Source organism: Apteryx rowi, unplaced genomic scaffold, assembly GCF_003343035.1.
Source record: "Apteryx rowi isolate R43461 unplaced genomic scaffold, aptRow1 scaffold_44, whole genome shotgun sequence".
In the NCBI taxonomy this organism is placed as follows: Eukaryota; Metazoa; Chordata; class Aves; order Apterygiformes; family Apterygidae; genus Apteryx; species Apteryx rowi.
In genome coordinates, this window is record NW_020450694.1 from 3331571 (window position 1) to 3357228 (window position 25658).

Below are 25658 nucleotides of genomic sequence, written 5' to 3' on the forward strand. Positions count from 1 at the left end.
ATTTTTTGGCAGTCTGCCATCTCATGCCATGCACCATTTGCCACCTCTGTTTTACAGAGACCAGGGGCTCTGGGGATTTCACTGATATTTTCAGTGCGGGGGAATTTGGAGGTGCTTCTGAGTCCTCCAAACCAAGCTGACACAGTGCAGTACTTATGTAATTAATTGATGTTTCAACCCAACAGAGGAACCTCACAAGCCAGGGACCAAGGAGAAACGTAAGAAGGCAGCTTCCTTCCAAACAGTGTCCCAGCTGCACAAGGTAAGAGCCAGCCCCTCATTCAAGGTCATGAGAGAAGCATGTTTAGAGTCTCCCAGTATCAATCCCACTTCCCTGCCCAGACTCTGGAGTGTCTTGCTCATGAGCTCTTGGGCTCTTCAGGGACATAGGGGCTCCAGAGAGTTGTCCTGGCTAGGAGAAAGGTCTTAACATCCTCTTACCCTTGAGCAAGGGCAAGCTCTGTCCCCATGCTGCTAGGGAAGGACATGAAGCTCCAGGCTGGGAGAGCAATGGCTCTCTCTGAGCTGGGGCTTGTGCTGCTTCTGCCCGCGTGATGCTTGCGCTGCCCGGCAGCTCCTTCGCCTTTGAGAGAGCGGCAGTTAAGACTTGTAGTGATGTTTAGATAATGTATTACATGAACATCACTTTAAGTCTGTGCTACTTCTCTCCTCATTCTTGTCGGCGGGAAGGACAGCCCTTGGGCAGAAGAAAATGGAGGAGGATCTTACGGGTCTCTGAGCAGGCAGCTCTCGGCTCTCCTGTCTGGGGAAGTGACCTGAGCCATTTGATAGCTCCCTGATCCCGTGCTCACCACAGGAGTTATTTATCTACTCCAGAGCTTAAGCAAATGAAAAACAGCACAGAGGGGTCTGTGAGCCCAAAGCTGTGTCCTGCTGTGACAGCCTTATGATTAAAGGGTGATGTAAAAAGGCAGCACTTGTGTCAGGGCTGCCAACATCTCTGGTAGCCAAGGGGAGTTTCATGAGAGGAAGGTCCCTGACCCAGCCCCCTTCATGGATGCATGTGGCTTTCTTCCTCATGGACAAGTCACAGGCCTCTGCTGCAAGAAGTTGCCCCATGATGGTATGGAGCTGTGGCCAGGTGTCCCCTTCCCAGAGTCAGGTCCTGGACAGGTTGAGCTTGTATGAGGAGGGGAAGGCAGCCTGGAAGGACCAAGGGTGCAGATGCCTTTTGCTTGAGCAAAGGCAGGGTCATGGCTTGGCTTGAGTCCTGCCTTGAAGAGAAAACAAGCCTAGAAACAAGTGTAATACAACCCCATGCTCTGAGACCTACTAAACCTGCAGGACCCCATCTCCCCTCCCTCATGCAGCAGCCTTGCAGGCATGAGTCGTCTCTGGATTCGTGGCCCTTGATGGTGCTCTGCAGGGCCCTAATCCCAGAGACTCACTTTCATGGTCCTGCCAGGAGACACAGGCCTCCAAGCAGATGTTCACAGAGTGACCCCGCCGTGAGCCAGGCCCAGGGCAAAGCTTGGTGGCAAGAGGGATAAGGCCCAGGCTGGCTTCGCAGGGTCCTCTATCACAACTGAAGGACATGGGCAACAGTGGGGGGACAGAGGGAAAACCTGATGTGATGGGGACTGCAGGCAGTGTGGATGCCAGCACTGGCTTTGCAGGGCGCTTAGGTCTGGGCTGATGGACACCAGCAGAGCTGTATACCAGGAATGCACCCAGTCTTGTGGGTGCTGTGTCTGGTTCTCCCTTCCTCTGTCACAAAACTTTACCTRCACATACTTGGGAGGCATCTGGCTCCTCTCCAGCACTGCAAAACCAGCGTGTGCTGTTTGGCATGTCTGACAGCCCAGTCTGCTCTGCCAGTGCTCCCACCCTGACAGAGCACAGTGGTCCCACTACAGGGCTGGGGCTGTCCAATTGACAGGATAGCAGAGAGAGCAGCCAAGCTGGAGGAAATTCCCCTTTCTCCCATGAATAGTGGTAAGGGGCTCCCAGTGTCCCCTTTCTCCCTGCTTTGGGTGAAGGGGCTGGGGAGAAGTGTTGTAGGGTAGCAGAGATGTCACCTCATGCCTCATACCCCATATCTGCCCTACAGGAGAATCTCAACAAGCTGATGACCAACCTGCGCTCCACTCAGCCACACTTTGTCCGCTGCATCATCCCTAATGAGACAAAGACCCCAGGTATGCAAGAACTGAGATAGTCGCCTGTCAGCTCCCTCAGGTGACATCCATGTGTGGGAGCTGGCAGGAACTCCTGCCCAGCTCCTGCACCCACCTTCTCCCCAAACATTTACTCTCAGCAACCCTTCTGCTGCTGAGACCTAGCATCTCTGTGTGGAAACCACTGTGACCCCTGCTAGTCCCCCCTACTGGGGAAAATGAGTTTTTCAGGGCTCTCATCTGGGCTGTGTACTACCACCTTGCACTTGTGTCTAACACTAGGCACAGATGAGTCTTTCAGGCTGACTTCTACCCTCCAGAGCCCAGGCTGAGGCGTTGGTGCCCAGCATAGGCCCACAGGGTGGGTTAACACCCATGCTCACAAACGCAGGTTGTTTGCAGAGTTCAAGCCCATGCTGCAGCTGTATTTCCTCTGCCGCTGTGGGCTGGATGTCAGCTCCATCCCTGCTCTCACCTCTAGGAGCCATGGACTCTTTCCTGGTGCTGCACCAGCTGCGGTGTAATGGTGTCCTTGAAGGCATACGCATCTGCCGTAAGGGATTCCCCAACAGGATTCTCTACGCAGACTTCAAGCAGCGGTAACTCCCTCTTCTCCCAGCCTCAGCAGCCAGCACATGTTCGGGGGGGGGAGCAGACTGCCTGGACTCTGCCCCACTCCCCAGCTTATTGAGGGTTGGTCTGAATCACCACAATATGCCCAGTGCAAGCACTGTTTGGGATAGCTTTGCTGTTGGCTCTGCGATGCGAGTCATGGAGAGTGTGGTGCYGGCCATAGATAGTTTGGTGCATCAGGCTGATGTTTAGGATGGYTGAATGCAGGGCTGATGCAGGTGGATGATGGCAAGGCCCAGCTCCTTGGATCCTGGTTCTGATTTCCCTCTGCYCTTGGGATCTTTACTGTTCTCAGGCTGACACCATACACCCACCTTGGGCTGGGCCTGGCCAGGAAAGGTGAGGCCATTGGCTCTCTCCTGCACAGTCCTCCTCATGTACRGTGACTAAGGTCTGGCAGGTTTCCCTGGGGCCTGCTCTGGGGTAGACCCCATACTGCACCTTGGAGCTCCTGGTCCATACATGGCTACAGCCTGTGCTGCAGGGATATCCTTCCAGGGGTGACAGGCATGATCTGCATACAGGAATGATGGAGGAGCCATCACCTTTGTGCTGGGATTCTCTTGCATGCTCTTGTCCCTCTGCTTTGTCCCTGCAGCTACCGTATCCTGAATCCAGCAGCCATCCCAGATGACAAGTTTGTGGACAGCAGAAAGGCCACAGAGAAACTGCTGAGCTCCCTGGATCTTGACCATTCACAGTACAAGTTTGGTCATACCAAGGTGAGACCAAGCAGCTTGATACATCTCCTTAGGGTGGAGATGTTGCCACTCCTGTGTCTGTCTACAACCCCAGTATGCTCTCCCTGCTCAGCCTGCTCTCTGCCTGGCTACAGCACTGCTGAAGCCCTATGCTCTGTGGCCCCTGAAGGGACTGAGGAGGGTAGGACACACAGGCTGGGAAGGAAGTCACCACACCCTGACCTCATACCACCCAACACAGCAGGGTGAAGCCAGTCTGTGCTAGGGGCTGTGAGGGGATGTGTGCAGATCAGAGAGGTCTGGTGTCCAGCTGTGCCCATGCCTTATATGGGTGAGTYTCCAACCAGTGCAGAGCCTGGGCGTGCGCCTGTGCAGGGCACCTGGACCTGCAGTGCATAACCCTCACTGCTCTGTCTATCACAGCAGCCCAGGTACCTGCTTTAGGCCACTCGTAGCCCAGGCYAGTCTGACACATCATTATCAGCCCTAAGCTCTCTGCCCTCCCTGCCCTTGACTCTGCTCTCATTCCCTTGCCTGCAGGTGTTTTTCAAGGCTGGTTTGCTGGGCCTTTTGGAAGAGATGCGAGATGAGCGTCTGGCCAAGATCCTGACCATGCTGCAGGCCAGAATTCGTGGGCACCTTATGCGCATTGAGTATCAAAAGATCATCAGCAGGAGGTAGAGTTGTTGGCGGGGAGATAGAACCTTGTGAATGCCCTGCCTCACTCCTTCTGCCCATTTCAGTGGATTTGGCCCTGGGGGTTTGCCTGTGGCTGGAAGTGGATTRGCATGGCCCTGTCCTGCAGGGATGGAGGCAGACTTGCAAGGAGTCTGGCATGGGTCTGGCAGGAAGAGTCAGTGTAYTTGGGTGGGGAGAGCTTTTGAGTTCCACTGGAAGGATTTGATGGGATGCAGTGTGAGAAGGCCCAACAGCCAGGCCACACTGCCTATCCTACTGGGGCTATCACAGTGYGCAAATAACATGCCATTCACTCAACACACTGCCATTTGTCCTTCTGCTGGMGATGCAGAGTCATCTTCAGGCCTGCAAAAGCCAGGTCTCTGCTGCAGTGAGGATGGGAGGTGGGGAATMTACACCCATGATAATGCTGTGCTTCTGTCCTTTCAGGGAAGCCCTCTATACCATCCAGTGGAATATCCGGGCTTTCAATGCTGTCAAGAACTGGTCCTGGATGAAGCTGTTCTTTAAGATCAAGCCTTTACTCAAGTCTGCTCAAAATGAGAAGGAAATGGCCAACCTGAAGGAGGAGTTCCAGAAGCTGAAAGAGGCTCTGGAGAAGTCAGAGGCTAAGAGGAAGGAGCTGGARGAGAAGCAGGTCTCCATGATCCAGGAGAAGAATGACCTCGCTCTCCAGCTGCAGGCGGTGAGTGCCTCACCCACTCCTTGTCAGGTGTAAAGGTACTGCATCTGGCTGAGGGTCCATGGGTAGAGCAAGGAGCAGAGAGTGCTAGAGCCCTCCTTCAGCCTTCTGCAGTTCTGGGAGCTCCTTGCTGGTCTGATTTGTTTGAAGTGTAATGTTAGACCTCAGTGAAAACCTGTAACTGTGTTACAGACTTGCTYGCTCAGGTCTGCCAAGGGAATTCATGCTCCTCTGGCTCTGGAAAGGGTGATCTTCTCAGATTGGGGTGGGAGGGATGGGAATGTTTGCTCTCCAAGCTGCAGCTCATCTGTGGCATTTGTGTGCCAGGGAGTGTCAGTCCACTCTTTCCTGCCTCTGGAAAGATTTGGTTGCAATTAGCACTTTGGCCCTAGTTAGTGTTAGTTGCTCTTCCATGGCTCTTGGAATGGGCAGCGACTGGAGCTGTCTTTTGATGCACCTGAGCACCTTGGACTTGCTCTGCCCCCTCCAYGGGGAAAGCTCGAGCTCAGGGTCAGGACAGTGTGGCCAAGCACCTCCTGGCATGCTTTTGAGGTGGTGAGTRACCACTGTCTCTCTTGTGCCTGTCCCAGGAGCAAGACAACCTGGCAGATGCGGAGGAGCGCTGTGACCTGCTGATCAAGTCCAAGATCCAGCTGGAGGCCAAGGTGAAGGAGCTGACAGAGCGTCTGGAGGATGAGGAGGAGATGAACTCAGACCTCACAGCCAAGAAACGCAAGCTGGAGGATGAGTGTGCAGAGCTGAAGAAGGACATTGATGACCTAGAGATCACACTGGCCAAGGTGGAGAAGGAGAAGCACGCCACAGAGAACAAGGTAACTCCCCCTTCCTGCAGAGCCCAGCCATGGTCTTCCCTGGACACTGGCATTGTTCAGTGGCTTCAGTGCTTGTGGCAGCCCTTGGCAGTACACAGAAGAGAAATATGGGGGACAAGGCTGCTGGTGGCAAGGAGCTGAGGCTGGGCAGAGCACAAGTGTGGAGGTGTGGGAGAGGACAAAACCCTCCAGTGTCCTGCAGCATTGCATGTGGGTCTATTGGCAAATGGTTCTGTGCAATGGCAAATGGTCCTGGGGCAATGGCAGACCGCATGGTGGGGTAAACCTGGACAAGGGGAGAGGGGTTGGCTGCTGCTGTGCTGGCAAGTTGCTGCTGGTCATCAACTCCTGCCCTTCCTAGGCCAGGCCATTGTATTAGCTTTGTGTCCCCTGTCTCAGAGAATATGCACTCAATTTTTGACCTCACTGATCTAGGTTAAAAACCTGATTGAAGAGATGGCTGCTCTGGATGAGATCATTGCGAAGCTGACAAAAGAGAAGAAAGCACTGCAAGAGGCCCATCAGCAGGCTCTGGATGACCTGCAGGCTGAGGAAGACAAAGTCAACACACTGACCAAAGCCAAAGTCAAACTGGAGCAACAAGTGGATGATGTGAGTCATGGGCCAGTAACAGTGAAGTGAGATAGGTTTGAGTCACACGTGTCCTGGAATACCCAAATGCTGGCCCTGAGTGCGATCTAGCGGGTGGGATCATTATCAGATCCCAGTTAAATACAGCCAAATGATGAATAACCCGTTGACAAACTGCCCCCGAACCAAGAGGTCATCCAGAGGACCCCATGGGGAGCAGACCCGGGCTGGGGGAATGGGACTGGAGACCAAATGGGGAACAGCTCTGGCTCTACAGGCAAGGTAAAGTTCCCACAGTGATGGACATGGAAAAGCTCAGGAGCTACAGGGGGTCTTTTCCCTCCCTAGCCTGTCTCCCTTCATTCTCCAGCTGGAAAGCTCTCTTGAACAAGAAAAGAAAATCCGCATGGACTTGGAGAGAGCAAAGCGGAAACTTGAAGGTGACCTRAAGTTAACACAAGAGTCTGTAATGGATCTGGAGAATGACAAACAGCAACTGGAGGAGAAACTCAAAAAGTGAGTGCGTGGCATGTACCTGGGCAATGTCCTTAGTTGGCCTAGCCAGCGCCCACCTCTAAACCAGGTGGATACATGGCCTCAGCAGAGGCTGTTGGGATGTGGCTGTGAGCACTGCTGGTGTGATTAGTCCAGGCAAAATAAGGGCTTAGTTTTGTTGGGCATTATGCAGAGACGCTGCAGGAGTCCCTCTCCTGAGGAGCTTGTCAGTGGTGTGGACTAACAGATCAAGGTGCYATAGAACTTTCTCTGCATGTAGGGTTGGAGACTTGCCTAGCAGGATCCTAATGCAGAGCTGGGACCTCAGTCACAAGTGCAATCTTCATCACTCATATCTCATTCTAGTTGGGGGGTTGGAGAACAACATCCAGAGACCTCATAGGGAAAACCTCAGAGTCAGGTTGTCTGCAAGTCTGGCCACTCCAGGCCTGCCCCAGAGCAGTGCATGCACTGCTCTGCACCCCAGCTGGCCTTTTCCCGTGTGCGTTTATTTACCCTCTGGGCCTGGGTGATGCAAAGAAGGGAGCAATCTTCCTCTGGCTTCAGGGGCTAAAGGGACTTGGTAGGACAGTGGTTGTCTGACCAGAGGCTCTGCCTTCTTTTTATGCAGGAAAGACTTTGAAATAAGTCAGCTGAATTCCAGAATTGAAGATGAGCAAGTCCTTGAGGCCCAGCTGCAGAAGAAGATCAAGGAGCTCCAGGTATGGTGAAAAGAATCATTCTCAAGGGCCAGTAGTCCTAAATTTCCATCAGACATAATGTGCTGGGGAAATTGAGATGGTCTGGACCCTGTCTGAGCACAGGTGTACCTCCTTGGCAGCAGCAAAATGAGAAAAACTGGTATTCTTAGTTCAAGCAAAACCCTCTGCCTAGATGGGGTGGACTGAAAAATTCGGGAATGAACTAATGAAGTGAACACTAGCACTAGAATGAAGAACACCTTCTAGGATGTAGTCCTTTGTCTAGACTAAGACCTTAGACCTAGTCTCCAAACTCTGTAGGTCCAAATCTTGTAGGGCTTCTTTCTAGCAAAGACAGACCCCCAAATTCAGGCTACTGAATTGAGGGCCATCGAGGCATTGAAGAGAAGCTAGTATCAGCCTGGATCCTGACAGCAGGGTCCAAAGGAGAGCAGAAACTGAACAAAAGAAACTATCAGGGCATACCTGCCTCCAAAAAACCCAAAACAGCCCAAGCACTTATCTGGAATGGTGGCTTGTTGCTACCCAGCATCAGAGGAGATACTTTGCTTCATTTGGGGGAGCAAAGATGCTGGAGCTTCATCCAGTGCTTGAAGCATCTGCTTCATTTGGTCTTTGCCAGGCCCGGATTGAGGAACTGGAGGAGGAACTGGAGGCTGAGCGCACGGCCAGAGCCAAGGTGGAAAAGCAGCGGGCAGAAGTGTCGCGGGAGCTGGAGGAGCTGAGTGAACGGCTGGAGGAGGCTGGTGGGGCGACGGCCACACAGCTGGAGATGAACAAGAAGCGGGAGGCAGAGTTCCTGAAGCTGCGGCGGGACCTGGAGGAGGCAACCCTGCAGCATGAGTCCACGGCAGCTGCCCTGCGGAAGAAGCATGCAGACAGTGTGGCGGAGCTGAGCGAGCAGATTGACAATCTACAACGTGTCAAACAGAAGCTGGAAAAGGAGAAGAGTGAGATGAAGATGGAGGTGGACGACCTGTCATCCAACATTGAATACCTCACCAAGAACAAGGTGGGCACTGGCTCTGTGTGCGGTGGGTTCAGTCCCTTCATGAGCGTGTTGGGCCCTGAAGCCATGACTCTGCAGCGTTATGGCAACTGGCTGCAGTGTGTTCTGCACAGCCACATCCATGGGATGTTGTCCTAACTCTGTCTGCTTTGCCAGGGCTGAGTCCTTCTTACTCAGTGTGTACTACTGTATGGCAGTGCTTGCAGGATTTGAGGTGCTTTGAGGTGCTAGTCCTAGTCAAGGCTGGAAGATCTAGGAAGACACTTCCCAAGAGACAAACAGCAGAGAGCTACTGTCGAGAGCTACTGTCAGCCTAGCAGGGACAGGAGAGCTCTGGCAGGTTCCTGCTCTGTGTCTTGTGTTCATATGGGATTAGCTGAGCAGGGAAGACAGGTCCCAAAATGATGCACGGTCACTGAGCCCCTTGTGGGAGAATGGCACTCTCTGAGCGGAGCTGAGTCTCATGTGGGCTTTGCTTGATGTGTGCAGGCCAATGCTGAGAAGCTGTGTCGCACCTACGAGGACCAACTGAGYGAAGCCAAGTCCAAGGTGGACGAGCTGCAGCGACAACTGGCTGATGTGAGCACGCAACGTGGCAGGCTGCAAACCGAGAACGGTAGGTGGGGGAGGCAGCCAGAGTACGTATCGTTGCTCTGGGACTGGTCTTGCACTGGGGCATCTGTGTCAGGGAGCAGTGGTTTAGCCATACAAACTGTCCTGCTTCTCACATGGACAAATGACAGCAGAAGCTGCAATCAGGAGTGAAGGGGAGCAAGATATCCCTGTTGTGCCTGTGCTCAGGCCTGGCAGAAGTGTCATATTGGCAAGGGGGAGAATCTCTGTGGTGATGCTGGTTTCACTGGTGCTGGGGTACATGCTGTGATCTCAAGCATCAGAACAAGGGTACTCCTAGCTGCCATGCTTAGCCTTTAGCTGCTGGAGTGCAGCCTCTTTCCATGGACCCCAACTTTCCTGGGTGGCTGTACAGCTGGGGCTGCTGGAGGTTTCCACACAGTTCCCCTCAGCAGGCAAGTCTGGGTCATAGGTATCACCTCCACCGGCTACTTTGTTACACAGGTTTGCTCTCTCCTGCCAAACAGGAGGAAAAGAACCCATGGCCTCATTGTCTTGGCCCACATCTGCTGTCCCAGCAAACTTTCTGCACTGCATGGGACAGTGTCAGGGCTCAGGCCCCTCAAGCTTGGCCAAGGGAAGGGTCACCTCTGTGAGACCTCTCACGTCCTTGGAGGATGATGAGGGCTAGACAGAAACTGTGGTGACTGTGTGGCTAGTTAGGGAGCAGCCCAGAGGGCCCCTGGTTTGGGGATGTCCCACCAGTGTTCATGCTCACAGGGCAGCTGTGGGTGAGAATGCTGCCGGGGGATCCTGGGACTGGGCAGTGATGTTGCAGTGAGCTGAAGGCCACAAGCTCTGTGGGGGTRTGGGCTCATGCAGATTGCAGCCCCTGCGCCCCAACATAGCTGTTTGGTTCTGAACCCAGGGGAGCTGAGTCGACTGCTGGAGGAGAAGGAGTCCTTCATCAACCAGCTGAGCCGTGGCAAGACCTCGTTCACACAGACCATTGAGGAGCTCAAGAGGCAGCTAGAGGAAGAGACCAAGGTGAGGCTGCTGGGGCACGGCTGATCTCCGTGGCCCTGGAGACACTGCCCAAAAGGGAATAGCCAAGCAGAAGGATTGGAAATCCAGGCCCCAAGAGAAGAATAATCAGCTCTGTGGTCTCTTGGGGTCCACACACAGCAATGTGTAGGGGCTCTGCTGGGAAGGCCATGCTGGGGCCCAAGCTGCAGCATGGACTTGCCAGAGGAATGTCACCAGTGCTGAACCAGATTCCTATTAGCTTTCATGGCTGCATCCAGGCAGGACAGTCAGGGTCRGCAGCTCAGAGTGACAGTGATATCAGGGGATGTGTCCCACCATGGCAGTGGCCCAGCAACTTGGGCTGGGAAGATGGGACATACCCTGCACGCAGGAGACCCAAGAGCAGCCCTTGGCCCAGAAAAAACAGGAGTCTGGCCCTCTGCATCCAACACTGCACTATTGCTAGCATCCAGGAGCCTGGTGTCAGCTGCTCCTCTCATGAGCTCTCCTTTCCTCAGAGCAAGAACGCCCTGGCCCATGCCCTGCAAGCCTCCCGACATGACTGCGACCTGTTGCGGGAACAGTATGAGGAGGAGGTAGAGGCCAAAAGTGAGCTCCAGAGGACCCTGTCCAAAGCCAATGCRGAAGTGGCCCAGTGGAGAACCAAGTATGAGACGGATGCCATCCAAAGGACGGAAGAGCTTGAGGAAGCCAAGTGAGTCTTGTGCCATGTGGCACAGGAGCATGTTCTCTGCAGGTGGTCAGTCCCCATTCAAAGATGGGGCTTTCCCAGACCCGAGGTTCAGGCTGCAGTTCTCTGCCCAGACCTGAGCCTGAGGGAGGGCCTTACCAGGGTGTTTGGGTAGGTCATGGCCTTCCATCCCCAGAGCAACAGGTGGGATGATGCTTGGGCTGGGCGTGCTCACCCCTTGCTGTCATTGGCAGGAAGAAGCTGGCCATCCGGCTGCAGGAGGCAGAGGAGGCAGTGGAGGCTGCTCACGCTAAGTGCTCCTCACTGGAGAAGACCAAGCACCGGCTGCARACAGARATTGARGACCTCTCGGTGGACCTYGAGCGAGCCAACTCAGCCTGYGCCGCCCTGGACAAGAAGCAACGCAACTTTGACAGGGTCTTGGCTGAGTGGAAGCAGAAGTATGAGGAGACSCAGGCAGAGCTGGAAGCATCACAGAAGGAGTCGCGTAGCCTGAGCACRGAGCTCTTCAAGCTCAAGAATGCATATGAGGAGTCCCTGGACAACCTGGAGACCCTCAAGAGGGAGAACAAGAACCTGCAAGGTAGGACTGAGCTCAGGCTCTCCCCTCAGACTGCTAGCTCCCTGATGCCCTTCTTCTGTGAGCAGCCTGTAGCTTCCTTGTCCTCAGCCAAGATGTGTGGTGGGATGAGTGTAYTTCTGGGCAGGAGCTGACTTCACTTCTTAGCCCAGCCTGGCCCTATTTCCTGCCTCCTGGGCTGTAGGGCCCTGTGTCCCTCCAGGAAGCCCATGTGTGATGGGGGCGACTACAGACAGAAGGTCAGTGTCATCCTGGCTGTTGTTGCCAAATGGGTTTTGCTGCCAGAAGTGCCATGGCTGAGACATGTYGCTTACTTGGGAGTGTTGCTTTTGGAGAAGCAGATTTCCATGGCTCCTTACGCCTCTCCTGTGACACACCCCCACACCTCTACACCCCCCCCCCCAGGCTGCAGGGGAGTGCAGCAGGACCCAGCAAGGGGGATTGGTGCCCATTCTGCCAGCACAACCCCAATGCCTGGATGGGTGCTCTCCAGTGGATTAGGGATGACATAGGCTCAGCCTGGGCTGGGGGGAAGTGGGAAAGGTGCCCGTGTGGGGTTGGCCCTGCAACTCAGTCCTGACCCAGTGCCCTTCTGCTCCTGCCAGAGGAAATTGCTGATCTGACTGACCAGATCAGTCTGAGTGGCAAAACCATCCACGAGCTGGAGAAGCTGAAGAAGGCCCTGGAGAGTGAGAAGAGCGATATACAGGCGGCCCTGGAGGAGGCTGAGGTGAGTCTGTGTTTCCCATCAATTCTTGCGTGTGCCTCCTGCCCCTTGAGGGCCACCTCTCCTACCTTACAGCTCCAGTCAGGGTGGTTTGGGGCAGGTGACCCATACAGCATGACAGCCCTGAGCGACAGGCTGCAACCAGCACGTAGGGGATTCTTGGGCCCTGCTCATGAGCACTGTGCAACCCTTAGCAAGTCATTGAGGTGGACTCCTGACTGCCCTGACTCCCTGTGCTCCCCACAGCTTTAGGCTGGGACGTGAGGCCAGGCTGGGTGGCTGGGGCGACCTTCCTGGGGGCTGCATTCACACAGGGATGTTGCTATCTCTAGGGGGCCCTGGAGCATGAAGAGAGCAAGACACTGCGTATCCAGCTGGAGCTGAACCAAATCAAGGCTGATGTGGACAGGAAGCTGGCAGAGAAGGAYGAGGAGTTTGAGAACCTGAGGTGTGTGGGGAAAGGAGACAGACTGGGGTCTTACTGCAGGGGCAGAGCTGGCATGACACCCATGATGGGACAATTGGTGCTGGCTGTGGCTTCCCAGAGCCATGTGCTTGCAGCAGGATAGGGCTGACACACTCACACAATGCCTCCTGCAGACGAAACCACCAGCGCGCCATGGACTCCATGCAGGCCACCCTGGACGCAGAGGCTCGGGCCAAGAACGAGGCTGTCAGGCTGAGGAAGAAAATGGAGGGAGACCTGAATGAGATGGAGATCCAGCTGAGCCATGCCAACCGCCAGGCAGCTGAGTTCCAGAAGTTGGGCCGCCAGCTTCAGGCCCAGATCAAGGTTGGACAGCCACGGGTGGGACGATTGGGTGCTGCCCCAGTTGCCAGCCCTGGCTTGGGGCCATCCCCTTCTCCTTTCCTTCCCTACTGACTCCGCGCTGTCTGGCAGGACCTGCAAATTGAGCTGGACGACACCCAGCGCCACAATGATGACCTGAAGGAGCAGGCAGCTGCACTGGAGCGACGCAACAATTTGCTGCTGGCGGAGGTGGAGGAGCTGCGGGCAGCCCTGGAGCAGGCCGAGAGGAGCAGGAAGTTGGCAGAGCAGGAGCTGTTGGAGGCCACCGAGAGGGTCAACCTGCTCCACTCACAGGTGAGGGGCCTCGTGTCGACCAGCTGGGATGTGGGGCTCTGTTGGCCCATGGATGGGCTGAGGTACCTGGGAGCTGGGAGCCTGTCTGGCGTTGGGGCCACCATTCAAGGTGAACAGCTGGCTCCTGTGCCACTACCCCATTCTCTGTCTGCAGAACACAGGCCTGATCAACCAAAAGAAGAAGCTGGAGACCGACATCTCGCAGCTGAGCAGCGAGGTGGAGGATGCAGTGCAGGAGTGCCGCAATGCTGAGGAGAAGGCGAAGAAGGCCATCACAGATGTAAGTGCATGGTGGAGACTGTGCTACGTGGCTGGCAAGGGTGCCCAGTGTCCTGTGGGGCTGGCAGCTGTGAGGAGAGGGGAGAGTCCTGCAGCTCCTCTGTGGGACCCCTGTATCTGATAGGGCTACCTGGCCTGGTGGTGATGTTTGTGTGCCCTTGGCCCTGCAGGCTGCCATGATGGCAGAGGAGCTGAAGAAGGAGCAGGACACGAGTGCACACTTGGAGCGGATGAAGAAGAACATGGAGCAGACCATCAAGGACCTGCAGATGCGCCTGGATGAAGCAGAGCAGATTGCTCTCAAGGGGGGCAAGAAGCAGATCCAGAAGCTGGAGACCAGGGTGAGGCGGCAAGGGCAGGCCACCAGCATTGCCCACCCAGGAGCAGGCTCCCAGCACTGCCCCAGCAGCCAAGCTTTGCAGGACATAGGCATGGCCCCATCCCTCCCTGTGGGCCAGCTGGTGCCACAGGCTGGGCCACAGGCAGTGAGGGTCAACCCCTGAGCCGACCTGGCCCTGAGCTTGGGGCTGGGTTCAAGCCATTGCCTGGGATGGCTCAGCCACTGCTGGGGCTCCTCTGAGCTGAGTAATTGGTTTGGCCCTGACTGGGGCTGGGGCCGTCCCACCAGCCCAACCAGGCTGTGGCACTAGGGWAGCAGAGCACTGACCTGGCCTCTCTCCGCATGCAGGTGCGTGAGCTGGAGGGGGAGCTGGATATGGAGCAGAAGAAGATGGCCGAAGCCCAGAAGGGCATTCGCAAGTACGAGAGGAGGATCAAGGAGCTGAGCTACCAGGTACGGCAGCAGTGGCACAGCCCTACCCCAGCAGGACTCTGGGCTTGACACCCTACTCACCTAGCCCCTGTCCTGTGCTCAGACCCTTGTCCTCTCCAGCGCTCCACCAGTCCAGAGGGCCTAGCGCTCAGGCCAGCACAGCAGGGTCTTGTTCTGGGCCCCGTGCTGGCACAGAAAAGGAAGGGCCAGAGCTCTCCCAGTCCCTGGCATCCACCACCTGCTGCAGTGTCCTTCTGTCCCTTTAGGGGCACTGCCTCAGCTGGGTGCTGTGAGGCAAGGAGGGAGCCAGGGGACAGCCCGTGTGRCATGGGGCTAGTGGCTGGAATCAGTGGGGTGGGTTAGTGCTCCCTGTGTGGGGAGAGCCCTGGCACCACTGGGACTCCTGTAAAGGTGTTAGGGCAGCAGGAGTCTGGGCAGGACGACGTGGTCTTGCACCAGCCATTGGGGCTCCTGCTAACCAGGCTGGGGGGGGGCTCTTCCAGGCTGAGGAAGACAGGAAAAACCTGACACGGATGCAGGACCTGATAGACAAGCTGCAGAGCAAGGTCAAGAGCTATAAGCGCCAGTTTGAAGAGGCGGTAAGTGCTAATCACCACCTCTCTGGTCTTCCCCAGGAGCTGCTTGGGGGAATCCCTGTGGGCACCCTATACTGCCCAGCTGGGTGGGCTAAAGGSGAAAGGGGCCCCGGGTCCAGTGTGGGGAGCTGATGGCCCAGGCACTGGGCTGTGCCTCATGCACACCCATCTCTCCCCTCACCCTGCCTGTTTGTGGCCCACSGCCACCACAGGAGCAGCAAGCCAACTCCAACCTGGTGAAGTACCGCAAGGTGCAGCACGAGCTGGACGACGCGGAGGAGCGGGCCGACATCGCGGAGACACAGGTCAACAAGCTGCGCGCCCGCACCAGGGAGGTCATCACCTCCAAGGTAAGGCCCGGCCCCCGCAACCATCCTGCYGCAGGGAGGGGAGCCAGGCGCAGGGCCGTGGCGCCGAAGCGAGCGGCTGCACTGGCCAAGGCTGCACCTAGCGCAGCCACCTGGCGCTGCCTTAGTGCTGCCAGGCAGACCTGAGTGGTGGCTGAGTRCTTGCTGCCTCCAGGCCCAGCATCTCACACGTTCCCTTTATTTTTTGCCAGCACAAGGAGTAGGAACGCAGACCTGTGCCCGGTCCTGTCCCCCAACTGCCTGCTGTACTTTGTGGAGGCAAATGGCTGCAACAGTCACTGCCAGCTTTGCACTGAGTAAATAAACATAGCTCTCTACCAGGACAGGCTTCTTCATATCTGTGATGGGGTAACATGAGCCTTACCTTAGGCTCTGCTGCAGTAGTGTAATGGAGACCTGGGGAGACAAGGTGGGATCGGTGGGTGTCTTTCACCTCCAGGCAGGGAGAGGAGAGGGGCAGTAGCTTCCCTTGGCACCAGGGAATCAGAGCTGCTGCCAGCACTGGGCAAACTGGTCTCTGCTCAGGCAAGAGCARTTTTTCCCTTGTCCCTCACTAGTGCACTGGTTCAGCTCTGGGGAAAGAGCCCTTTCCTCACCCTCCCTACCAGAACCCTTCAGCACACTCAGCTTACTGAAGGGTGAGGCAAGGGACATGTGTGAGTGGAGAGGACAGAACAGACCTCACTCAAACCATGAGCCAAAATTCTAAGTACATCCCTGAGGGCAGAGGGAAGCTCATTACAGCTTTGGAAAAGGCACTAAAAGAAAGACATTCCACTTATTTCTTTAAAATAGATTTCTTTAATAAGTTTCCATTTAATACGTTTATTTGCAGTTAGTAAATTGGCATTAATCTGGGCAGCACGAACCTCAGCAATCCATGGGGATAGCGCAGACTTCCAAAAGTATTTGTTAGTCTCAGGGGTCCCACCTCCGCCCCCTATTCCAGCACTCAACCTGCTGAAGCCTCCACTGAAGCCAGCGGCAAGGTCAGTGAGCACTCCCTGGCACTGCACAGGACACTTCTTCCCTCTGCGCTCCATAAATAAGACAAAATGAGGATGAAGGCCTGAGCTGTCTGGTCCCTCTCAAGAAAAATTCTTGAGGCAGTTGGCATGGCCAGACAAGCTCACAGGAGACTGGCTCCCAGTTGAAATCTGCAAGCAGCCCTCCCGTTGCCTGCTGCAGCAGCTGCCTTTCTGCTGGAGACCAGCGTGCTTTCTCCTGGAGGAGTCACCATGGGTTTCCTTTCCTTTCCTTTCTGTGCGCTTCTCTGAAGACAGCCAACTTAGCCTCCTGCATAAGCCTGAAGGTGAAAGCAAAGCCAAGCTGCCTCTAGCAGGCGAGGACTCAAAACATACAGAGACATATAAATTCCTGTGCTCCCGCTGTGGCGAGGAGGGATTCACGAGCTAGAAGGCAGGCTGGGGTTATGTCAGCTCAGCCATACRCAGGCCAATAGCCAAGAACAAATGCAGCTTGGCCCCTAACTGTAAGTTACATAAATACAGAGATGTAGATGAGACTCTGCAGGTTTATAGCAGCAATCATTGGATGCACCAATTAACTAGACTATGGAAAAGGCATCCCTTAACTTAAAAGCCTTTTAATTTGAAGCATTTATTTTAAGTGTACATCTATTACAGTTAAGAAGCAAAGATACACCAAAAACACAAATACCCAAGAACAAAAAAGCACAGATGAGAAAGAAATTAGCGGGGGGGAGAGGGGGGGGCAGGAGGGGGTGACCTGATGAAGAACAGAGAGTTGCAGCTGCCATAGCAAAGAGTTCCCTGACACAAGGAACATGACCGGAGTAACGTCACTGGAGCTGGCCAAAGGCTACCAGGGAAATTCAGCCCTCCAGGGAGGTCCCCCAGGAGTTCCTGCAAGACTCCAGGTTTATGCACAAGCTCAGCATCTCTGACCACCCCGCAAGCAAAGTACTGACTGTAAGTCCATAGCAGGACACAGAAGTATAAGAAAAGCTGGAGGAGAAGGGTGACTTTTAGAGAGCAAATCCTGCACTAGGGGCTGGAAGCCAGGCCCCAGCACAGAGATTCCCAGAATGGCTTTCTTTCTGCTGGCAAAGATTAGGGACAAAATGCTACAGCTCAGGGACATCCTCACCACCAGTCCCTGCCTCCCGATCCTGGAGAGGTGTGCAGTCAAATTGCCTCATCAAATAAGTTAAAAAAAAAAAATAATTCAGATGCATGTCTGAAAGGAAAATGGTTTCTTTTAGCTAGAGCTGCAAGATGCATACGATTTGACTTAAATGCAGTGGCTCAGGATTTCAGACTGTATTTCATTCTTGGGAATGTGACTGTCTTGGAGCAACATAATTAACACTGGWGAGTAGGCAGGGCACGTTCAGGTTTCGCAATCAGGACTCTGCCAAAACCTGCTCCCCCCTTCCCCAACGTATCCTATAAAGTTACTTTCAACTAGGAGTGTTTATTCCCAGCATTTAACACATTCTGATTAAAACAAATCCAGGAAAAACTGACATCTCCAGTAAATATTGCACTTCAAGATTAATGTGTGTGTGTTGGTATTAAGGACTGAAAGCAGAGACTGATATAAGACTTCCAGGCATAGCAGGTTAGCATCAARAGCAATGGTCCTGAAAAGGATTTTAAAACCAGATTAGTTACCCAAGAAGGGACAAGCCGCAAGTTTTAAAAAATTAGTATGTTTTAATGCTAGTGCTCCATGAAAAAGCCAACCCCTGTTGCAATTCCACCACTGCTGAAATGTCTCTGTTCTCCGCAGCATTGTAAAAACACCTTCAGACAGGAAGGATCTGCAGGAAAGACAGCAGGAGTAGAGGTTCTCCCCTAACACACGAACAGACAAAGGCCGAACGGATTTAGTACCAAATGATCCAAAAGTAGATGGTAAAGAGGTGACTGGAGCTAGGGCTCTCAGGAATTAAAAGCACACGCACACACACTCACTCTTACCAACCCTAAACCCCCGATTCCAAACCCCAACAGAAGAGTTAAACCTGAAGGGAGTCCTCTTGGTGGCTCTGCATGTGGCTGGTGTGTTGGGGTCCCAGTCAGACTGGCTCCTTGGACCTCACATTTGGAGGGCAATTGCTGTGCTTTTTGACTTGCTAATTCTGGTAGCCAGGAAAAAGAGCYACAACCAAATTGGCACATACAGAATATTGTCATCTGTCATCAAAAAGGACTCCAACCAGCCACATTTGACTGGAGAGAAGAAAAAAAAAAAAAAGGCTTTTTTTTTTTTTTTGCAAGTGATTATTTTTATCCCAGAACAAATGGAAGATACATCCCTGAATGTGTTGCCCAGAGAGCTTTCAAAGTCTCCTCCGTTAGAGATCAGAGATGGGGACTGGGAGGGGGGCTGGGGTTTTAACAATGCAGTAACGCCCCATGGTTCCAAGCTGCACACGCACACACACACTACACAGCGTATCCCTGAAAATCCACGGTCTGCGAGGTACCCTCCAAGCGCTGTCCATCAGAAGCCAGAGTGAAGAACTACTCCTCAGAAAAGTCTCTGTCAATGTCCATATATGCCTCGTCGATGTAGCTAACTATGGCACAGGGAGATGTCCGGTCCGGACTGAGCAGTATAGATACAGTCTCTTTCCAGTAGGTAAAACTAATACATGAGCTCTGCGGAAAGAGAGGAAGAGACTGGTTAGCAGGGTCTGCAGGYACCAACACGCATTCGAGTAGACATCTCAGAGGCAGAGGAAACTGAAAATCACTTCCTATCTAGCCTGACTTCCTCAGCCACACACTTTAACCTCCGATTCACCACTGAGGCCATCCTGCTCAGGGGTGTGGAGCAGAAGAGGTGGACACTGAACCAACTATCTCAGGCAACGCTATTTCTACTGTGACCTCCACCACATCAATTCTACTAGCAGAGCAGCATTAGAGATGGTATTTAAGGACACTGGATACCTCTGGCAACCAGGCAAAAGGAAAACAGCAGCACGGGGAACTCCCCAGAAGGCAGCACATCCCACATCCCCATGCAAACAGATCGCTGGAGGGGGACACTGAGGTACAGACACCCCTACAACCAGCAYGTCAGTCACACCTGTGTGTGCCTCTGGCAGGCACCTGAATCATGGCTTGGATAATTTGGAAGAACTAAATAGAACCAGTTGCATCCTAGTAAAAAATAAGTGTAGGGGGAAAGCGAGGTTAAGATGCAAGACAGAAGTCTACAAGAGACCCAAGATGCACCCAAACGAAAGGGCCGTGTAGGAGGTTTCACAGCAGTGCTACAGGCCAAAGCGCTCCCTCCTGGAAGGACAAGGGAGATGCAGAGATGCAAGGCAGCTGCTAGTTAAGGGAGCAGTAGGCACTGAAGCTCGTGTACTCAGCCCCACAGAAGGTAGTAAGAAGCCTCCTGGCTTGGGATCTTTAAAAGCGATTCTATACAGGCTCCCCCAAAAGATGACCAGCTTCCTTACATGGTCACCCCCATCTCTGACCTGCTCATGTGAGAGACCTGAACCATACATCTGCCTTGGGCTCCCCTGACTGCATGCACCAGGGACCTGACTGATAAAATGGTGTGAAAAGCACTTCAGAAAATTACACTGGGCGGGGGGTTGAACTTGCTCCTTTCTTCCCCTTCACATCATCTCATTTCCCGTTATTGCTAGGTGACTAGTACACAGACAGTTATGATTCTTCTTACTATGTTTAAGAGGTTCACATACATTTTCTAAGCAGGTGCTGTCTTTGTCCTTGTTGAGGTAATGCTGTTGCCAGAATCGCAGGAGACTATGGAAGTTGTTGAGGATGAAGCCTGGGTATTTTTCTGTGTATTCCATCTGTTGCAAAGTGCGCAGATAAAAAGGTAGCTTTTCTTTCCTTCGGGCCAGCATTAAGATAACTAAACTYGTGTTCAAACAACTGACATTTTCCTAAAAGTAAAGATAACATAGTAGGTCAAACAACAAAAAATTGAGATATTGATTGTATAGATGACCTTCAAAACGCCCTCAAGGCAAGCATGCAGAGGATTATCTGTAACATAAAAAAGGGACATCGGTCTCTTGAAGAGAAGCCAGGTTCCTCCCTGCTCCCAGCCCAGCTCATCAGTACACAGTATCAGCAAGGTATCAGTGAAATTATTGTCAGCTCTTTACCTGTGTAAGTGTCTGTACATGAATAATATTAATGAGACGGAAAAGAAAGGACATTCTCATGGACATCTGGGACATATATGATAGCAGGCGGCACTCTGACAGGACTTCTGCAACTGCAGCAAGAGGAAAAAGAGAATCATCAGGTGCTTAAAGTTTAGACACATTGATCTGAGCATTGCAGCTGTAAGAACTGGTGCTTAGACCATAGGAACAAACATACAGGGGGTATTTCTCTGTCTCCAACCAACATTTTCAAAGCCCAGGCTTAAAATAACCACTATCACTACCAAACACAAACAACACTTCTTATTCTTTACCTTTAGCATCAGACTGATTCTCAAATCGGTCCAGGGACAACGTAATGCAGCGAACCAACATATTTGAGTCAACCAATGAACTGTTGATCTGATTCAAAAATGTCTGGAACTAAAAAGAAATACTTTTTTAATGTTGCATTTGCCCCCAAAGTATCCTGCATGAGCACTAACAGATGAAGCCTGACAGAACAGCAATTCATACTCTTTTAAGCGTGTGTTATGACTAAGAGGTGCACTAAACCAATTACTCTGTTGGAACAAGGGAACAGGCTACTGAACCTCAGCAGGCAGAGCAATAAATAAGGCTTGGTGAATAGGACAATAACAACAGCACTCCAGAACTGAACTTTCAAGATTGAAAGAGTACAGTTCTTAAAGGTTACGGGAGAAACCATCTCACAAGCGCCCAGGAGTGCACATCATCAAAATAAAGCTTCGCAAATGCAGACAACTTCCCCTTCCCTTTAGAAACACGGATAAGACAGAAGCTAGGTTCTGAATGCCAAAACCCATACGGTCGTTTCCTTACCAGCCACTTTCAGCCTGAACACTTAGGCAGTGTGCCTTTTCACTCTTCAGTAAGTGTGCGCACTACAACAGCTCACGTGAAAGTGGAACAGGTATCAAGGCCCAGTCAGCCGAAGAGCAAGGAGTGGATACACTCACTCTTAAGTAACTTGCTTTAACCCTAACAAGAATAAAAGGAGAGATATGCTCCCGACCTGCCTCGCCCAAGCCAAGCCAATACTGGCAGCAAGAGCTGACCAAAGGATGCCTGGTGCTACTAAAATCTGTTATGAAGCAGCCCCCATCACTTCAATGAGACCAAGATTTTACAGGCTATTTGTTTTGAAAGAGGGAGATAAGCAGGATTGTTGGGCTCTGTAGTTCCTCCAGGTCCAACTTTTCCTACACTTATTTTGAACAGCAGTTAGCGCTAGGAAGGCATACAGTGAGACATAAAGAATGAGAATTAAGAAAAAGTTACAGACCAATAAATAGGAAGCACATGTAATGTATATTCTCTAGAAGTAGATTCTCTAAAATTTGTCAGTTCAGTTACCAGAGAACAACCTGATACTAAATACACCCTTCTTGGAAATACTTCTCTGCTTCTATTCTCCAATGTCTGCCAGATTTAGCAGCAACTAGAAAAGTTTTTAGTATCATAAGCAAGAGTAGGAGGCCATTCAAAACCTAATCACCAGCTAAGATTATATACACAGAAGTGCATAAAAACATGAAACCACTTACGCATAGAGAGCTGTCCATTCTTGATCTATATATAAAATTAAGTGTTTTATAAGGAATTGTATCAGCCATGACTTTTAAAATATGCCTGTAAGTTTAAATAATACCAAAGCAAAGACATACCTTTTAGCATTAACAAATAATAATGAGTATTTTAAATCACCTACATTAAGATTTGTCTTCCATTAAGAATTTTCTTTACAAGCGACCGTGAAAGACTTATTGGATAGGCTGTATCAATGTCCACAACAACCAGCTTAAACCAAAACCCAGTGACATCACAGGAACTGTTCTACGGTCTCTGAGCTCTGACCTTCGATCTGCCTGATCACGCAATGGAGCAACGTTTTCTGAACAACTCAGAACTCGCTGACTCAGAACAGCTGGGAACACTTCCGAAAATACGAGCGTACGCAGAGGAAAAGTCAGCAACTTACATACTTACGAAGAGACTTTGGCAGGTCAGTGCTCTGTGTTTACTGTGCACTAAACTCAACAGTCACACTGAAAGTAGCAAACGAACCTGAGTTTCCCACTGCTACAACTGGTTATACGAGGGTGTAATTAGACCTACTGGGGACAGCTTTTACAAATATTTACCTTCTCATCYGTGTTGATGTACTTGTTGAACCTCTTGAATGCATCAATATTGAATTTCATCAGTTCTCCCAGAAGGTCAAAGTAACTCTGCAGCACATCCCGCGATTTGCACTCACTATCAACAATGCAGTAGAGAATATGCTGGCATGGGAAGAAAACATGTTATTGTCACAGTTTAGCCAAGCCACCAGTCTGATTTAATCACTACTTCAAACATTTATCTCCAGGGTTAGTTCTTATAGGGCAGGATTATAGACAACCATTCAGCTGAGTCTTCTATAGTCTGCATCAGTGGAAAGCTAATTTAATAGAATAGGCCACCCCATGTCTAGGTGCCACAAGCAGAACTCAAACACTTTTCAACATTACAAAAATTGCCCTATTACTATAGCAAATATTTAGCCACTCCATTTTTACCCTCTGAATTCTTTATTAAATGCCCTTCTTGATTATTATGGAGATATGTTACAGATTAAGCTTAACATGTACTTCTTACCTCCAGGAGTCCTCTCTTTAGCAGGAACATCTGGTCTGCATAGGAGGTGGTGCCTCGCAGAAAACTTTCAACTGCCCTTGCTTGCCAAAACCTGAGAAACAGAAGAAATGAGGTTTTAGTTTCAATATTGGAGCAAGGGGAAGAATTTTTAATCATAACCAGAATTTAAACTAAGTTTCCTCATCAGTTTCATTCCAATGTGAAGCTGGAGAGAGACCTATTGTTCCCACAGAAAGTCAGTGACTGTATTGGATATAAGGTCCAATGCACGCTTTGGCCTTCTCCCTCACCTGCATTGTCACCGCAGCCAAATGCAACAAAAATCTTCTTGCACCTTATGATTTTAAGCATTTTCAACTGCTGCAAGCCCTGCGAAAACTGCTTTTCCAGCACCTCAAAACAATATGCTGAAGTGCAAGCGAAGCCTACCTGAAGGACGATTCAGCTGGTTCCTTCTTCATGACCTGAAGCAGTCTGGTTAACAAACCTCTTTTCCCATCACAGACAAGACTCCTAAAGCATGCAAAAAAATTACAGTATGAGTAGAAGGGCTGACAAGCACTGTACTTTGTAGAACGCTGAATCCAGTCTTCTCTCCAGAACTTCTAGTGACCTACAGCCCAGTACTAGCTATACAGCAAGAAGATGCATTAACTTTTTTTTTTTCTTTTTTTTAACTAGTTCTACCAGTGTGAGAGGTCTCCTAACTACCTTTGGTAAATTTGTGAAAACCCTTCCAAATGAATGGCTTCCAAATAAATCCAAGAGAAGACCATTGCTTTTCTTTCAAAATATTAATGATTTCAAAAATACAAATGCAATTTGTAAAAATTAAGTGATTAAAAAATGTCAGATATCAATCTGAGCTCAGGGTTGAAAGAAAAACATGCCTTYTTCCCTCTCAACAAATGTAAAGGAAGGTCTAAATTCTGTTTAGTAGGCAGCAGATCAGAGGATGGAAACCTAGCACCTTGCATCTTCTGGATTAGGTAGCCTTTCTCTGTTTGTCCTAACAAAATTATAGAGGCTCTAGGACTGCGATATTACCTGTATATAATAGCACCTCAGTAGAGTTATCTAYCCACTGGAAGCACGTGCAGAAACACTGCCTTAACCTCATGTATCAAGAAAGGGGCTACGTAAATGAAATGCTAAGGTTGGAAAAGAAACCGAGTTTATGGCAGAAACCGAGTGGTGCTGCCTGTCTGGCTATGCAAGCCACTCTGCAGCGGTAGGATAAGATGCTTCAAAGTGGCACTTTTCTACTCCAAGAAAAACAGCATGTGTATTCAGCTGATCGATCCAGGTTCCTGCCTGCATACTGTATCAGCGCCTTTGCTGAGCAGTCAATAACCAGCTGACCGAGCCCTTGTGGAAAGCGGAATGCTTTCAGCATGATAGTCTGTTTTTGCTAAGACTCAAGAAAGCTGAGAAACTTTGCAGGATGGGAAAAAGCTGTTTACATCCTTGTGCCACTTCCTTTCAGTGCACTCATCACAGGCCAAATTTCTCCCCCTCCCCAAATATTTATTCCTTTTTGAACAAAGRCAGAAAGGTACCTGTGCTTAGGAGGAAGGGATCTGAGTGACACTGATACTGCTTCTTACCAGTTAGGCAGATTATGATGATGATAATTATAATCTGGAAATCCTCTTAGAGGATTCCCTTTTGAAGCAAGGTAAATCTGCTTTGTGCAATCCAAGTCCCTACTGATACTCTGGAAGTATTTTGACCACTAAATTCTGCAAATGTTTCACTTTGTGAGGTTTTTGCATCAGAATTGTATATTAAATTAAATCAAAATAGTCAACCCAATAGATAGAGAATTCCCAGCGTTTTACTTGGCTAAGTGGTTTAACATGTTAATCTAATTTAGTTTATTCTAGTTATTAGCTGCTCTTAAAATAAAAGCTTTGAGCAGACACACTTAAATCTGTTTATGCAGACTAGAAATGGACATTATGCACACAGACTGCTCCTGAACCTCAAGTCCAATATTTATCAGCAGCAGCAATTCACGCATTAGAGGGATCCCAGCTCTTTCTGCAAAGCCAGCAGGGAGACAGGCCAGACAAACAGGCAGACCTAGCACATCATATGGAAGTCTGGGCCACAAACTCAAAATCCCCACTTTAGGTTGCRTTTGTTTTTAAAGGGCCTTACACTTTAAAGTTGCTAACAACCACCAACACCATGCAAACAGATACTCCCTGCTGGAACACATCACTGAAACTAAAGCAAGTGTGGTGCTCTGTAGGACTTCAGACAAAACAGGTGACATCAAACCGCCAAYGTAAGTGCTTGCAAAATGCTAGAAGCTGCTGGCCTAGGACCTCTACCCCTACTTACCTGTCCGTGTTAACAACTGCATCAACTTCYGGGATATTGGCTTTATGGGAGATTGCACTCAGTTCATTGAGTTCTTGGCTGTTTAAAAGCAGATACTTGTTCCTAAAACAAGATAGTTGGGGAGTAGGGGGGAAGAGAGATGATGAAACCATTAAAGAGACAGACATATGTGCAATCCCATGTAGAGTAACACCACACCACACAGCTAGCTGCAGTTTTGAAAGCCTCCTCTGAAATTTGCCAAATGCAAGTCTCAAC

The 25658-nt window shown here is 51.1% G+C and overlaps 2 protein-coding genes across 9 annotated transcripts in view; one reads left to right on the forward strand and one right to left on the reverse strand.

Moving 5' to 3' along the window:
• MYH7B (myosin heavy chain 7B) overlaps nucleotides 1-15504 on the forward strand; it is a 45650-nt gene extending 30146 nt beyond the window's left edge. The window contains exons 19-43 of the mRNA XM_026076790.1: nucleotides 186-262; nucleotides 2072-2159; nucleotides 2620-2737; nucleotides 3370-3493; nucleotides 4013-4149; nucleotides 4601-4856; nucleotides 5444-5686; nucleotides 6122-6298; nucleotides 6648-6793; nucleotides 7404-7494; nucleotides 8117-8506; nucleotides 8993-9119; nucleotides 10005-10123; nucleotides 10621-10817; nucleotides 11048-11397; nucleotides 12000-12124; nucleotides 12454-12569; nucleotides 12722-12914; nucleotides 13023-13226; nucleotides 13381-13506; nucleotides 13676-13846; nucleotides 14194-14298; nucleotides 14781-14876; nucleotides 15086-15223; nucleotides 15433-15504. Of these exons, the coding sequence (XP_025932575.1) occupies nucleotides 186-262; nucleotides 2072-2159; nucleotides 2620-2737; nucleotides 3370-3493; nucleotides 4013-4149; nucleotides 4601-4856; nucleotides 5444-5686; nucleotides 6122-6298; nucleotides 6648-6793; nucleotides 7404-7494; nucleotides 8117-8506; nucleotides 8993-9119; nucleotides 10005-10123; nucleotides 10621-10817; nucleotides 11048-11397; nucleotides 12000-12124; nucleotides 12454-12569; nucleotides 12722-12914; nucleotides 13023-13226; nucleotides 13381-13506; nucleotides 13676-13846; nucleotides 14194-14298; nucleotides 14781-14876; nucleotides 15086-15223; nucleotides 15433-15444 (3926 nt within the window). The 3' untranslated portion in view covers nucleotides 15445-15504. The remainder of the gene's footprint in view (nucleotides 1-185; nucleotides 263-2071; nucleotides 2160-2619; nucleotides 2738-3369; nucleotides 3494-4012; nucleotides 4150-4600; nucleotides 4857-5443; nucleotides 5687-6121; nucleotides 6299-6647; nucleotides 6794-7403; nucleotides 7495-8116; nucleotides 8507-8992; nucleotides 9120-10004; nucleotides 10124-10620; nucleotides 10818-11047; nucleotides 11398-11999; nucleotides 12125-12453; nucleotides 12570-12721; nucleotides 12915-13022; nucleotides 13227-13380; nucleotides 13507-13675; nucleotides 13847-14193; nucleotides 14299-14780; nucleotides 14877-15085; nucleotides 15224-15432) is intronic.
• A 1327-nt stretch (nucleotides 15505-16831) lies between these two features.
• Nucleotides 16832-25658, reverse strand: part of TRPC4AP (transient receptor potential cation channel subfamily C member 4 associated protein) — a 42812-nt gene continuing 33985 nt past the window's right edge. For 6 of the 8 annotated variants that reach the window (XM_026076837.1, XM_026076832.1, XM_026076836.1 and 3 more), the window contains 8 exons: nucleotides 25401-25502; nucleotides 23481-23564; nucleotides 23052-23142; nucleotides 22556-22696; nucleotides 20705-20813; nucleotides 20388-20500; nucleotides 19956-20162; nucleotides 18493-18891 (listed from right to left, as the gene is read on the reverse strand). In XM_026076837.1, the coding sequence (XP_025932622.1) occupies nucleotides 18754-18891; nucleotides 19956-20162; nucleotides 20388-20500; nucleotides 20705-20813; nucleotides 22556-22696; nucleotides 23052-23142; nucleotides 23481-23564; nucleotides 25401-25502 (985 nt within the window). In that variant the 3' untranslated portion in view covers nucleotides 18493-18753. Of the gene's footprint in view, nucleotides 18892-19955; nucleotides 20163-20387; nucleotides 20501-20704; nucleotides 20814-22555; nucleotides 22697-23051; nucleotides 23143-23480; nucleotides 23565-25400; nucleotides 25503-25658 lie in introns of all 8 variants that reach the window. The other 2 variants (XM_026076831.1, XM_026076833.1) reach the window with 2 other exon arrangements.